Source organism: Micrasema longulum, unplaced genomic scaffold, assembly GCF_059751315.1.
Source record: "Micrasema longulum isolate JH-2025_06_02 unplaced genomic scaffold, ASM5975131v1 h1tg001372l, whole genome shotgun sequence".
Classification (NCBI taxonomy): domain Eukaryota; kingdom Metazoa; phylum Arthropoda; class Insecta; order Trichoptera; family Brachycentridae; genus Micrasema; species Micrasema longulum.
Window position 1 is genome coordinate 201,856 of NW_028278558.1, and position 14,845 is coordinate 216,700.

General features: G+C 35.6%; 1 protein-coding gene across 17 annotated transcripts in view; it reads left to right on the plus strand.

Moving 5' to 3' along the window:
* Positions 1-5,191, plus strand: part of LOC148275635 (scavenger receptor class B member 1-like) — a 169,881-nt gene extending 164,690 nt beyond the window's left edge. For all 17 annotated transcript variants that reach the window (XM_088235422.1, XM_088235418.1, XM_088235419.1 and 14 more), the window contains exons 9-12: positions 1,702-1,823; positions 2,744-2,869; positions 4,088-4,230; positions 4,768-5,191. In XM_088235422.1, the coding sequence (XP_088091548.1) occupies positions 1,702-1,823; positions 2,744-2,869; positions 4,088-4,230; positions 4,768-4,915 (539 nt within the window). In that variant the 3' untranslated portion in view covers positions 4,916-5,191. The remainder of the gene's footprint in view (positions 1-1,701; positions 1,824-2,743; positions 2,870-4,087; positions 4,231-4,767) is intronic.
* Positions 5,192-14,845: the final 9,654 nt, after the last annotated feature.

Below are 14,845 nucleotides of genomic sequence, written 5' to 3' on the forward strand. Positions count from 1 at the left end.
TACATATAACACTTGGAGCATTTGAACGCGAATGTGGAGTGCCCTTCGGTCAAGTTAGTCTCCGTCTAACATGGCTGATCTCAGGTTTTATGATGGAGATTTTTCGTGTTTGAAATCATAGGTAGTTCTGTACTAATATTGAAAGATCATTATTTAGAATACTCAAATCTATCAGTCAGTCTCGTGGTATAATGGTCGGCGCGTTTCCCTACCGTGTGAGAGGCCTCGGGTTCGTTTCCCGTCATGGTTAATGTGAAATATTTATTTAAAAGGCTGTTTTTACAGTATTTTTTTTCTTTAGTTATTTAAATTGAAAACATATACATAATGTCATGTGATATTCCCAAGGAGTTTTTGTAAAAAACTCATTTAGGGACATGCAGATAACAACATTTATTTACAGACGGATTTATATTTTAAACTATAACATTATTTACAAAAGCAGAATAGAAATTATAATACACTAGAAATAAAAGAGTAAGGAAATTAACTAAAAATGATGTATACATAATACAATCAATGACGTCATAGTTGAAGATAAAAGTCTCCCGACCGACTACAAAGGTACACTACCGATACCCCCACCATTAAGTTTTGATGTAAGTACATCGGTTTATACCGACGGGTCTAGAACCCCTCGATACATTTATCTACGCATTAAAAGTGTCAAAATTTTTGTTCCACCGAGCAATTTTTCCTTTAATTATTATTTATTAAAAATTTTAATCGTTTTGAGGTTGGCACTTTTTTTATTAAAGCCTATTAAAAATATGAGAGAGAAATAAGTAAATGTTGAAGTCGAATTAAATTCCGACATAACTGTCACTTTAATATAAACGAACGCCTGGATGGGAAAATAATATCGGTAGGTTCTGTTCTATTAACAAATAATAGTATCTAGGCGTTAGAAAGTTACCATTCTAAAAAAAAAAATGTTTTTTTATTTTTTCCATCTGTTTTACTATCTTTCCGAATGTATGTATCGAGACGTTAAAGGAGCCGGCTTTGTAGTCGATCGGTAGATACATACAGACGATCGTTAAGCGTACCGTCTAGGTGATTTCCAAAAGTCATACAAAATTCATGTTCAAACGAGCATTTTTTGCTTGAATTGGGATTTATTGGAGTTTATAATCGCTTTGAAGTGAGGACTATTTAAAGTATAAATGAGAACTATTCTAAATGTTAATGACGTAAGGAACGCGAACTAATTGTTTGCGGTCATTCCATTGGCTAGCTTCTATCATATGTAAGATCTGTCTCTTCTGATACAGATAGTAAAGAAGTTAAGTATACCGCCTCGATATACATAGATAAAGATAGCGTTCATAATCGAGTCACTGGACTGGTACCTGGAGCGTAAGACTGATCATCTTACCTTCATGTAACAAAAATGATCACGATACGCTGCTATCGGTGTACCGATGCAGTGCTCTATGCACCATTAGGTGCGGAAAGGAAACGATGATGAAAAACCATTTAATATACATAAATAACTAACTGTAAACTATATTTTTTCCAAGTTTGTTCACTAACATACGGAGCCACGGAAAAGGTGAGTACTAATTGTAGTCTGAAGTGTGTAAATCAAGACAATTCCACGCTGCCTCAATTTAAAATTAGATTTCGGAACTGTCCAAAACATTATCTACAGCACTAAATCTAAAATGTCATAATTTGACCTGCCGCTTCGTGTTCCAGATTCGCCCGTCATGATCAGCTTCCCCCACTTCTATCTCGCCGACGACAGCTTGCGGACAGCCGTCGAGGGAATTTCTCCCCCTGACCCGGAAAAGCACAAGTTCTATATTGACGTGCAGCCCGTAAGTGACTCACTTATTACTTATTCATTTTCTCTCTTCCGACCGTTGGAGGTGAAAACTGTTCTGAAATTCTGCAAAGAAGTCTTCTTTGTATTTTCACAAACATTTAGTTTTCAACTGACATAAAATAAATAATCTTTTCAATACAGCCCACTTTCTGATTTAGAAATTAATCAATCGTGTAACTTTAAACCTCTTAGCCCCTCCCCTCTCTAACCCTCCACCCCCACACATTCCGCAACATATCTAGAACTAAATATTATTAACCTAATTTTAGCGCACATTCGGACATGGTGGTGTTTGCATTTCCTTTAACTTTGCGTGTCAATTAGGTATTTTTTCGTAAATACTACGTATATTACGGTGATGGTAAAGGTGAAATTGTATTTTAGTATTGGCATGTTAGCGTAGTGAGTGTCCCGACAAAGAGACGGGTACGTCTCGAAACCGGTATACATAAAAAGTCCGTAAGTGGCTATATACTATAATTTACAAGCATCAATTTAAGCATTTAGTTTTCATTCATTAAAGAAGGATTATTTGAGATGAGAACTAAGTAGTCTCGGTCCTCACGGTCCACAGCCCATAATTAACCGAGAACAACCCATAATTTAACCTTAGTCCTCTCCCGAGAATATTCCCTTTTTGATTCTTTTTTTTTCTCTCCCGTAGGTTTATATTTCTATTTAAATATTTTATAACACAAATACTGACGCGAGGGATTCTAAGTCTCGATGAAGTAACCTCAAAACCGATCGATGAATAACTGAAAATTAAAATGATTTATTTAAATTTTTATATTTTAATTTTATAAACTATGTTCAACTCCATCAAACTTTGAATCGGTCCGAGACATTCGCAAGCTACATCTGTGTGCTCATTTCATAACTAACCGTTGCCATACGACTTTTGCATTTCAGGAAATGGGAACAGCGCTGTCGGCGAGAGCGAGAGTGCAGATCAACTTGGCCGTGTCGCAAGTCATCGACATCAAGCAGGTGGCCAACTTCCCGGACATCGTGTTCCCCATCATATGGTTCCAGGAGGTGAACGAATCTATCCTTTAATTGTTACAGAAGAAATGAAGAGCACACGGCTAAAACGGGCTCAATTCATTTCTTTGCTTTTCGAGATATTAGGTCTGACTTTTATTGGCGTACTTTCTTCCTGAACTGTGGCACTAGAGCGTTGATATTTTTACACACTATAGATCCACCGTCATTGTTTTATTTTTGGTTTAAATTTTCTTTTGCGGGAGCTAAAACCATCCAAAAACCCTTAAAAGAGCCCACTCTCATAGGATTTGCACATAACTTTAAATTTTTTTCAATATTTCAATTATTTCAACATAAACAAACCTCGCATCGTTTACGAAGTGCATACACACAGACGCACACATACAGCGAAGGAATAGCGCATGCATGCATATATTGTATACCCTCATTAGGTGTTTTTTATTCCTTTAGGAGCAAATTTTCAAACGCCTAATCGAACTGGTACGAATAAACAAAATGAAAACACACTGAAACACAATATCTCCTCCTTCCATCTTCTCACTACCGATATCTTTTAGACTGACTGCTGACTGCTGGCATGATTTAATGCGAACGTGTTAATGTTAGTATAACTCTCGATGGTGAGGAAGTAACCTCGAAATCGGTCAACGTTTAAATGAAAATTAGAGCGGTTTATGCAAATTTATAAAACAATTAATATTATTTGGACAGTAACTAGAATCAACTTAACCTGCTCTAATGGGAAGTTTCAATTTACCTACAATTTTATCTACAAAGTAAAATTGAGTTTTCTGTATGGAAAATATAATATGTTTACAATTTTTTTTTTTCCTAAACATTTTCAATTACAGGTTACCGATAAAGATACATTGAATTTATATACAAATATAACATTTTCGGACATAAATATGAACGTTAATTTATACTGTCTCGACATGTACCGGGGAAAATAGCGCTCATAATCGCAGCGCAGCTTCATCTAAATTTACATAAACTGTTTTATTCCATCTTTTTTCCCGTATTTTCTACATATTTGTTTTAATTGAACCCAAAATTTGAAGAAACATTTACGTTTTACCCTTCAGTGCAGTAAAGTAACCTTTTAATCTACACACGGTCAGTACTACCATATTTTTCTAGTAGGAAATATGAAGTATGACTGTAGTGGAATACAGTGTCGGTCCAAGCGCGTTCTATCCTCGCGATGGTTTGTTAGTTTATTTGCTGAAGTTTGCTGTATCGTTGCAGGGTATCGACGGACTACCGGAGGAGGTAACGAGCCTCATGCGATTGGCCACCAAGGTGCCCCCTATAGCCAAGGCCGTCCTCAGCTACACCCTCATAGCGCTGGGAGTATTGCTGCTCCTCATCTCCGTGACGTGTCTCATCAGGTGATACTTTTGTTACTGCTATTCCTCGGAAACCGATGCAAAGGAGAGGATCTAGATAAATATGATTTTTTCACATTAATATTTCACTGTACTTTGACTGGCAAAGTTACTGCGATCGGTAAAGAGAGGAAAAAATGTATTTAACACAATTAGGAAGTACAGTGGTGACCTCGTATCGTTGAACGTATCGTTGAACACAGCTGCTGATTCGTGCTGATTCAATTGTGCATTTCATGTGCGTATCTGGGTCTAGCTACTCGGTAATCATACTGACGAGGTATTTACATTCATCAACTCTTTTAATGTTTTTATCATTAAGTTGCAGGGACAGTAATAGAATGATCCAATCTCATAATGAAATACTATAAATTGTGTTTAAAAAAATAGAAAAATGAACGATAAGAAACGGTTTGAAACAACAGATTTTAAAATATGTTTATTATTCATCCTTTTATTTACTCGTAAAGAACATATTTGTCCCGCATGAAATATACACACGTACCTTCGGTTCACGAGTCTCTCTCTTTCTCTGTCCAGATCATCTCACCGCCAGAGCACTCTGCACCTGGAAGGGTCCAACTACCTCGCCAACACCAAGAGTCAGGACAACGGCAAGCCCGCCAACGGCAAGAAGGGCCAAGTCAACAACGGCTACGAGATGGGCGCCGCCCCCAACCACCGCTAGGGATGTGCTCCCAACCCCGGTCCGGCGCCAGCGGCTAAAGAGACATTCTTCGTTTGTCGACAGTACTTTGCATTGTATCAACCGATTACATTGTACCTGTGGGCAGTATTCGCACCTGTCATTTAATCTACTTCACTTTTATATTGAAATATATCGTAGACCTAACTTTTAAAATACTTTTGTTGTCCCGAGCATACTTTTGTTCGGGGGAGAGCGAAAGCAGTTTTTACGAGGTTTACACGCATAGATATGAAATCCGAACAGAAAACGCCAAAATGTAACTTTTTACCATTTGTGGACTTTGACATGATTCAATATCAGCAATATTTTGTTTGTAGACAAGGCTGGATTTTACTCTTGAGAAAGTTATTAATGTTGGAATTCATCGCAACATATAGGGAAAACAAAGGCATTTACAGGGCTCGTGACTTGTCATTGGCTGGTTACATCGTGTAACATTCACCGTTATGCCTATGTTTTTTTATTATTTTATTCTTGAAATAGTGGACAAATATATGTATTATTACGTGTGCTGTTATATTAGCATTACATATATATGGCATCGATGGCGCAGGACCGGCGATGGACCGAAGGATGGCCCGTTGATGGTGATGATATAATTTACAAATTTACAAACGTGTCCCTTAACATTAAGTTTGAATTCAGATTTTTATTTTTATCATAATTGACCTTTCTCATTTCGTAACATTTTTTTTACCAACTTAATTTAAGAAAATTGAATTACATTCCATACTTCCTTAACTCTTCCATCTGTTGACTTTTCCTTCACAATCGACGAGCAGGAGGCAGAATGGTGAATGTTCATCATCATCATCACATGTCCGCTCCCTAGTTGAAGCATACGGTAGCCACAGAGAGCCTCCATACATCTCTGTCGGCTGTCGACTCCTTCGCCTCCTTCCGAGTCAGGTTTTCGTCCCGAAGTTCTGACATAAACTGCCGAGGAACTGTCAGCAGTGGACGTCCAGGACGTCGAGAACCCGATGCCTCGTAAAGTAGGTAAGCTCGGTTAAGGCTCTGAGGAGGAATCCGCAATACTGCGTATAAACGGCCTAGCCAACCGTATCGCCTCTGCTTGACGACAGTTGTCAAAGGAGTCCGCAGCGTCCATAAGAGATTATTACCTCTCTGAATGTAACACATTGTGTAAAGTGCCCACTTAAACTGGCCAATTTAAATTGCAAGTGCCCCGACTCGACGCGGATTTACCAGAGTCAGGGCGGGGGTCGTTCCCGGTTGTGTCATTATAAACGATGTCTATGTAATCGACTAATGTATGCGTAATGTTTTAGATAAATAAATAATAAATGACAGATCTTAAACCCTGTGAATGCCTTCATTCCCAATAACCTTCATTCCTCGAAAAAAAAATCTCGAAAGTCTTCTTTCCTGTGGCTTGTCGCGATCGACGGCTCTAATAGTTACAATCGACCGGTAGACCACAATCGACCGGTAGGCCACCGCTGATCCGAATTCTATCTCGGTCGATTATAAAAAGTCTTTTCCCTCATACATATAAAAAAGTGTTAAAATCGTAAAATGTGCACTTTTCCTCAATCTTTTTGTCGGAAAGGAAAACATTTCCACACAATCCTCTCGACTAAACTGACTAAACAGACTCAGATTAATGACCGTGAATACTCCTCCAACTGAAATAATCTCGTCACCATTATTGCTATTATTGTACTGGTTTCAAATACGTATATTTAAAGGAAATTGTTGTAAATTAATTATGTAAATACATTCCCGATATATATTAATTTTTATATTAATATTGTACTGTAAAGGTTTTAAGGTAGATTAATTTGGTAAAATATATATCGATTGTTACAATAAGACATTGGAATATGACATGGTAATTATATTGTTGCGAAATACATATCTAAGAAGTGTGCGTGTGTTATTAGGTTTATGTTTAATAGTTATAATGTTTATGGCTTCAATTTTATCCGTCCACTTGCGAAAAATTGTTCGCATCGGAAGTAGCGACTCATTGACAAAGGTGATGTAAAACTCAACTACTTATCTTCAAATGTGCGAAAAATGCATATTAAGCACACACTGCACAAAGGTAAGGTTATCAGCTTTACGCTTCAAGTGCCAGTCCGGGAACATAAAATATTGCATTTTAGAATCACTTTTTTAATCAATATTTCACGTCAACCTTCCTAGGAATCGAACACAGGGCCTCAAGCGCGGTAGGCGGAAGTGCCGATTGGGCCGAAGGGGCTCAATTTTCTTTTAGAGTCCAAGACAATCATTCCAAGTTCTGATTATTGGTGCATATGCACACAGAACTGTATTCTTCATCTACCTGGACACAGATTTATTATTATCATTTCATTACAGTGATGAATTGATGTGTAATTTATTTTTTATAAATTTTGACTATTTTTATCTAAAATTCCTGTTTTCCTTTTAAAATGAATCTCACGTCATGCGTGGTACAGAATGCTTTGTAAAATGTTAGCGGAATGTGTGTTTTAAAGTCATGTAGTAATTAGTTAATTGTTTAAAAATAATATATAATTACTATGTTACCCGTGGAATGGTGTGTTGAATTATTAGACATAATTATTTGTAATTTTATTTGTTTTTTTTTGTTTAAAAATTGACGAACGACGATCATTCTGTTCAGAACCATAAAAATATAAATGTTTGTCTACAGTACATATTAACCTATGGTTAATTTTTAGTGCTCGGCTATCGGTTGTATTATTCGATTCCCTGTTGGCTTTGGAGTTTATTGGTGATTTATGAAAATGTTATATTTATCCACGCACAATGAATTTTGTATATGGAACAGCAGCGTGAATTTCGAATTCTATTTTAGGAAAATTTTAAGTGAAAAAATTGTCTAATTTAGGGTGCAATTGTTATTAATTAGTTTTAAGATATGTGTAATACTTTAAGTAACCGAATTTATTTCAAACACATTTTTTTATTTATTCTTCCAGCAAATGTTTCTTGTGAAAATTTTAAAAGACATGTTTTTCAAAAAATTACTTATGTATTTTAGCAGATATGGGGAATGAGAAAGTTCGGTGCTACAGGAAATCGGATATAATATGAATATGTTTTCTTCCGCGTGGTACAATTTAGAGCATGTATTGTTCAGTGAAGTTTCTTGCAAATGTAAGAAAAAATTCATCAAAATTAATAACTTTAAAATGTCACAGATTCGGTGACAGGTACGGGGTTCTCCTTTTAAATGTCAGAAGAACTGACCAGATTGAACTCGTTTCATCGCCAGCGAGTAATTTCAAAATTACAAAACTTTAAAAAATCACATTTGGCGCCTCAAAACCAAAACCAACCAGCTAAGGGGAAGTAACCCCGACACGGGAAACCACACTGGTCATCTTTTTCCAGGATTCACTACGGCGAGTAAATCAATAAGCAATCGTCCTGGATGCGAAATATAAAAGTAGCGCTCTGTCCTGACAGATACATATGCTTTCGCCGTAGTGATCGCCAACGTCGGGGAGACCCGGCAAGGCACTAGAAGAAAAAGAAGAATAAAAAAGCACACCGATACGATACATAAAAATTAAATTATTTATTTTTGGCTTAGTTTGATAGTCTCGAATTTCCAAGAGTTCTTACTGCAAATAAAAAATACTAAAAAAACACCGAACTTCCTCATTCTGATAATAGCGATGATGTATTATTGAACAGACACATTGCGAGCGTGAAGAATGACCCTTCAAATCACGGGTAATTTACCTTCCAGCCTTCAGTCTTTAGACAGACTTTCATCGTGATCAGACGTGAGCTATGCAGAAATTTCTTCAATTGCACCGCAACTGCGAAAAACAAACCGGACAAGTCGTTTCATTCGTAAATACAATCCATCTTCTTCCTCGCTGCAGACCCGTGCGGTCTGTTCCCCGGAGGGTCGCTTCTCCCGCGAGGTGGATCCCCAGCTATCCTTCCATCTTTTAGGAGGTCTCATGACCCTTACCGATCTCTCTTATGCTGGTGCTCCTTAGAGTTTCGCCTCCTATCATCCTCAGCGTCTTCATCTCGGAAGTTCTCAGTACTCGTTCCGTTCCGACTGTGTCTATTTATTTTACATCATCAAAATTAAGCGCCATTTTATCCAACTGAGCTCGACTGTATTTCTCCGTCCGCTTTAACTTCAGTACTGTTTAAGTGTTTTTATTTTAATTTTACAAAGTGTTTTGTAGTTAAATATCCACCCGGTTGGCCATGGCCTATGTAGGGTAAGTAAGTGTTAAGCAAAGTGCTAATAGGGCGGGTGCCTTTACAATAATATTTAGTGAATTTCAAATGATTTCAATTTCTGCCGTCCATTTTAAGTATTTATTTTTGAAGAATTTATAAACACTATAACCGATTGTTAGAACTGTTATTCAAATAAATTATTTTTGAAAAGATTTTTCTGATCGCTAAATTTGAGTGATTTTCTTATTGAATCCAACCGATGAACACACAACTGACATAAAATGTACATAATGTTATATAATTGATTTAAATGCTTTCTTCTGTTAAATAAATTCACCAATCTGTCTAAATGAGCTGAATATCAAACGTACTTAAACTGAAGTTTGGACACGTTCGCATTTTTAATTATGAATAAAATACAATTGAAAATCAACCTTAAATAAGATACAGGTATTTTGCATATACGATTTCTGACAGGGCCAAGAGAAAACTATCAACAACGGTCAACAACCCTAGGCAACATTACAAAATATGCCCAGTTTAACTATATCGATTTTTTAAAAATCATTATTCCACCCCCTATCTACATCTGCATTGGTCTCTTTCTAAAAAATATCTTTTACATTTAAAAAAACGCGCTGACCGTTAGGCCACGAAGCGGACAATATTATATTTTGTTCATCTGTACAGTATTGTTTATATGTTGATGCGTTTCTCTGTAATGTTTACTTATTGATTGGAGTTCAATATAGAAAATGTTAGTAACAATAGAATGAGTTGTACATAATATATATTATTCTAATGCTCAAATTGTTAAGACTCTCGTAGCCCATTAAGTTTGTAAATGTCAAAACATTTGTAACTTTTGTACTTAATGATCTTGAATAATTATTTTGTAATCTTTAACGTGTTTTTATTTTTACTCCTCTCTCTTCCCTTTCTCTCCTCTCTCCACTCTCCTCTCTCTCTTCTCTTAACGATGACTTACTTAGGTCTTTATGCAGTCAGCTGCTTAAAAAAGCACAACTTCTAAGCATTCTTTTTAAAAATCCTGTTTTTTTAAAAACTCCATAATTTGCTCTGCTTGCATACAATTCTTGGCCATTTTAAATCAGTACAGCGATGTAGATTCCTGACCAAGACTGGCTGGATCGGCTATTTAACAGCATACATAGACATAGTTTTTTTTTTCAGATGACGTAAGTAAAAAACAGAATATTCTGAAGAATCGATCCCGGTCGGGAAATTCCGTTAAATGGGATTCGATTAAACGATACTATCTATAACTATACTATAACTGTGTGTAATAATATAAATTAGATAAAAGAAATCCTATTTTATTAGGTACATGACCCCATGTCCCACAAATAAGATTTTTCTTCTTTTTTTTGTATTAGTCAATTAGCCCGTTCTGGCCGTGTACCCTTCGAATAGCACTGTCTTTGGATTGCGTATCTTCATAAAGTAATGCAAATCTTCAACACTGACTTGTAAATACATAATGACTAATAATAGGTCTGTATGTATCGGTTGGACGATTTTCAATGCCAATAGAGTTGTTTTGAGTTAGCGTTCCCATGGCGACCACAGTATAACCATCCCTTAGTATACAAATCACCCTTGTTTTATAACTGAAGCGATAATTCTTTAGAAAACACTTAGACGGATTTAATAAAATCTCCTCATTTTGAACAACTTAAAACACACAAAATGGTGTTAAACATTATTTGAATACTTCTTACTTCGAAGTATGAGCTAAAAATAACTAGTCGCGAGTGACAGTGAAATTGACTTTGAGATTATTTCGTAGTGTGCATAAGTTTTCCATTTATAATATAAAAATGTAACTCGATCGAGGCCTCGGAGATTTAAACAAAGTGAATACAATTGGAAAAGTTATTGATTTATCATAATGTTGACAGATATTTGAAATTCTGGAAAACACATAGGTAACGAAAGGTCAAGAGAGTTAAGAATCCTGATATGGATATTTCGATATTTCATTCATTTATTTATTATTATTGAAGTCATACAGTCTTGGACGAATTTAAGGTAACAATTTATGGAAAAAAAAGACCGAATTATCTCTAATAAAATCTGTTTCACATGTGTGTTCATTACGGGAATATATCGTGAAGGAGAAGGAAAAAACAAAAATAAATAACACTTAAGATATGAAATCGGGAAGAAGTCGTATAATGCCGATTTATAAAGAAAATTATGGCTCTTTAAAGGATTTGTATTTAAAACTACAATTTCATAACAAATAATTCATTTATACATGTATATATAAATACAAGACCATCAAATAATTTAACTTGCGAACAACCTAGGACTAACAGAAAAAAAAACAGTTTTGTGTATACAGCAATAAATTTTTACAATTCACTTTCTTATGACCTAAAAAAATATACAAAACATATACGTACTTAAAGAACACTCAAATAAAACAGTTCTTTCAGCCCGTGTGACGAGTGATATGTGATGTTATTTTATCGACTTTTTATTTAAACTATTGTGTTTCCAAACCCCTCATACCAGCACTTTTGCTGTTTGGGAATATTTCGTACAAATAAAATATGTAATGTAATATGTAAAGTTTAAAAACCTCGTATTTTGTCATAGATGAAAAAATCAAAATCTAATCTAATTTTTATGCAAAAACTAAGAAGAAGATACATTATTTAGGACATCTTCTATAGACCTGGTAAAAGTTATGTATTTCCAGAGTGACATTATGTCGATGTCACTAAAATTATCATCGTAATAATCATCATCATCATTCCCTTTCCGCACCTGATGGTGCATAGAGCACTGCATCGGGACACCGATCGCAGCACATCTTGATCAATTTTTTGTTACGTAAAAGTGATTAGTCTTACGGTTCAGGTGCCAGTCCGGGGACTATGAAATATTCTAGTGTAAAAACATCTTATTAAATAAATATTTTGTGTCAACCGCAACCTCCCGCATGGAAGGCGAACACGCTGACCGCGCACCGCAAGGTCGTCGCAGGTAGTCTGTTCCGAGGGTGCTGTTTTATTTTATTCTTCGGACGAGAGATATCAAACTCGGCATCGTTATTTCCCTATTAGCACCTAGGCGGAGCGTGCGATGAAGAGGTAAGATCATCTGCCTCATTAACATCAGTTACCATAGTTCGGGAACATTGAAATATTACAGTGCAGAACTACCTTTGTGAATCAAACTCGGGATCCCGAGAACGGCAGGCGAACACGCCGACTGACACATGAGGATTTTTGCCTGAGAGTGGCTATCGAGTGAAAATGAATCTTTTTCACACTTCTTCTTCTTCTAAGTCGGTCCCTCGATGCTGTGGACCGTGATCACCATGAACACTTCTCATTAGTCTGTTCCACTCCAGTCTATCATCAGCCCGACGAACTGACTCATCAAATTTTAGCCCCGTAGCCACCTTTATTTGATCAGTTCATCATTTTTCAACATAGATCTATATTTTTATATCAAAATATTGTAATGAAAAAGTTTTTCAATCTTCCCAGCTCAGAATTATTTTATTGGTAAGTTTATTACTGACACCTCAAACTATTATAGTCAACAATCGTCGAAAATGACTGCATATTTGAACAATATTTTGTTTTCATTAAATAAATTTGGCGACTTAAACTGATAAGAGATATAAAAGCTAACGACACATCATTCGAATCTTATCTTGTAAGCTGCTTTAAATTTCCGCATACCAAGTTCAAATTCAGATTCTTATAATAAATAGATTTGTTACAAAAAATATTGCTTTTTGGATAATGAGGAATTTCAGCCCCATCGGAAAATTGGATACAGAAAATGTTTTCTGTGACAAAAGTTTACTATGGACGCAAGAAAAGCAATCTGCTAATGAATGTTGATAAATCTAAAGTGATGGTTTTGGAAAGGGATGAAAATATAACTTAAAGTGAGAGCAACGCCTGAAGTCAATTTTCCAATTTTTATACGTCTTTTTTACCAGTTACTTCATTCAGCGATGCCTCGAGTTTGTCCAAATACTCTCAGACCGGCCAGCCCAGATTTCCTCCTTATAACATTTCTTTATTTGGATCATAAGGAAGAATGGAAGAATAATAAAATAAATAAATATTTTCCGCATTCTCAGCTCATGATGTAATGGTCGGCGCGTTTGCCTACCGTGCGAAAGGTCTCGGGCTCGATTCCCGACATGGTTGATTTGAAATATTTATTTTAAAGGGTGTTTTTACACTAGAATATTTCACAGTCCCCGGACTGGCACCTACTGGTTACATGAAGCGTAAGACTGATCATCTTACCTTCAGGTAACGAAAATGATCAATCTTGATCTACGCGTGTCTACGCTGCGATTGGTGTACCAATGCAGTGCCCTATGCATCATTAGGTGCGGAGAGGGAATGATGATGATTATGATAGTAAGAACTTACGTAAAACTGTTTTTAGGACTATCTCTTCCATATTAATGAGTAGTAACTTAAAACGTACGAGTATCGTATCGTATTTATAAGTGTTTAGAAGTTATTATAAAATAAAATTAAAAGAAATATTCTTTAATATACAGTAAAACCCTGTTTTACGTTTTTCAATGGAGCAACAAAAGAAGTACCTATTGAACTGAGGAAAATGCTAAAGTTAGGAAATGAAAAACTGCAGAAAAATGGTGAAAACTTACATAATTGGGGATTATTCATGATTATTCATTACCTATGATTCCTTAAAAAATATTTTGGGTTTTTTCAATCAATGCCACAATGTGTTTTTCTTATTGAATTTAAAAAAAAACACATTTAAATAATTTTATGTAGGTACCTACTTAACTTTAATAACACGAAAATAAAAATTTGAATTTGCATAAAATGCATAGGTACAATGATTTTTTTCCCTGAATACCTATTGAGAAATTTTATGTATATGGTATCACTTTTTTTAGTATAGCACCGCAGGATTTTAACTGTCATTTACATCGCGACAAAATTGTTTCGAACTTTTATAACTGTTTAAACAATCTTCTTTCCAAATTATATTTATAACTTTAAATAATATTTCTATTACCAATTTTTTAAACTTTCCGCGTCGTAATTTATTGTTGTAAAGACTTTATTCTTAATGCGTCAACCGCATGTCACAATTTAGTAAAATGACAAAATTAGACCTTTAAACGAAATGGTCAATTACACCGAACCTAATTTGAATTCGGTTTTACGCAATTTTTTATTTAACTTGATTTATTCACCATTTTGGGCATACGCGGCGGCGCGAGGCGAGCCTAGGCGTCTTTTGACTGATCGAATGAGTTTCGATTTTTTTTAACGTAAAACCGGGGGTTATGATAAACGTAAAAAACGTTAATTAGAGGGATATTTGAATGAGAATGCATGGAAAAAAATGGGACCTAAACATTTTGACGTAATAAGAGGGAAAACTTAAAATTGAGGAATGTAAAAACGAGGTTTTACTGTATATTTTTTTGACGTGATCTCGTGTAAATTGGATTCATTCCGACGTTTTGGCTACCGAAAACCTGCTAAAACGGCTACTAAAAAACCTGCAATAGCGGAAGACTTTCGACACGTGACATCTTTTCGCCTTCGAACTGTATATTTTGCATAACTCTAGAAATTACAGTGCACGAATAATAAAAGAGGCAATTGAAATTCACGAACACCAAAATAACATAAACAAAGACGACGGGCTGAAATTAATTAGTTCCCGGCG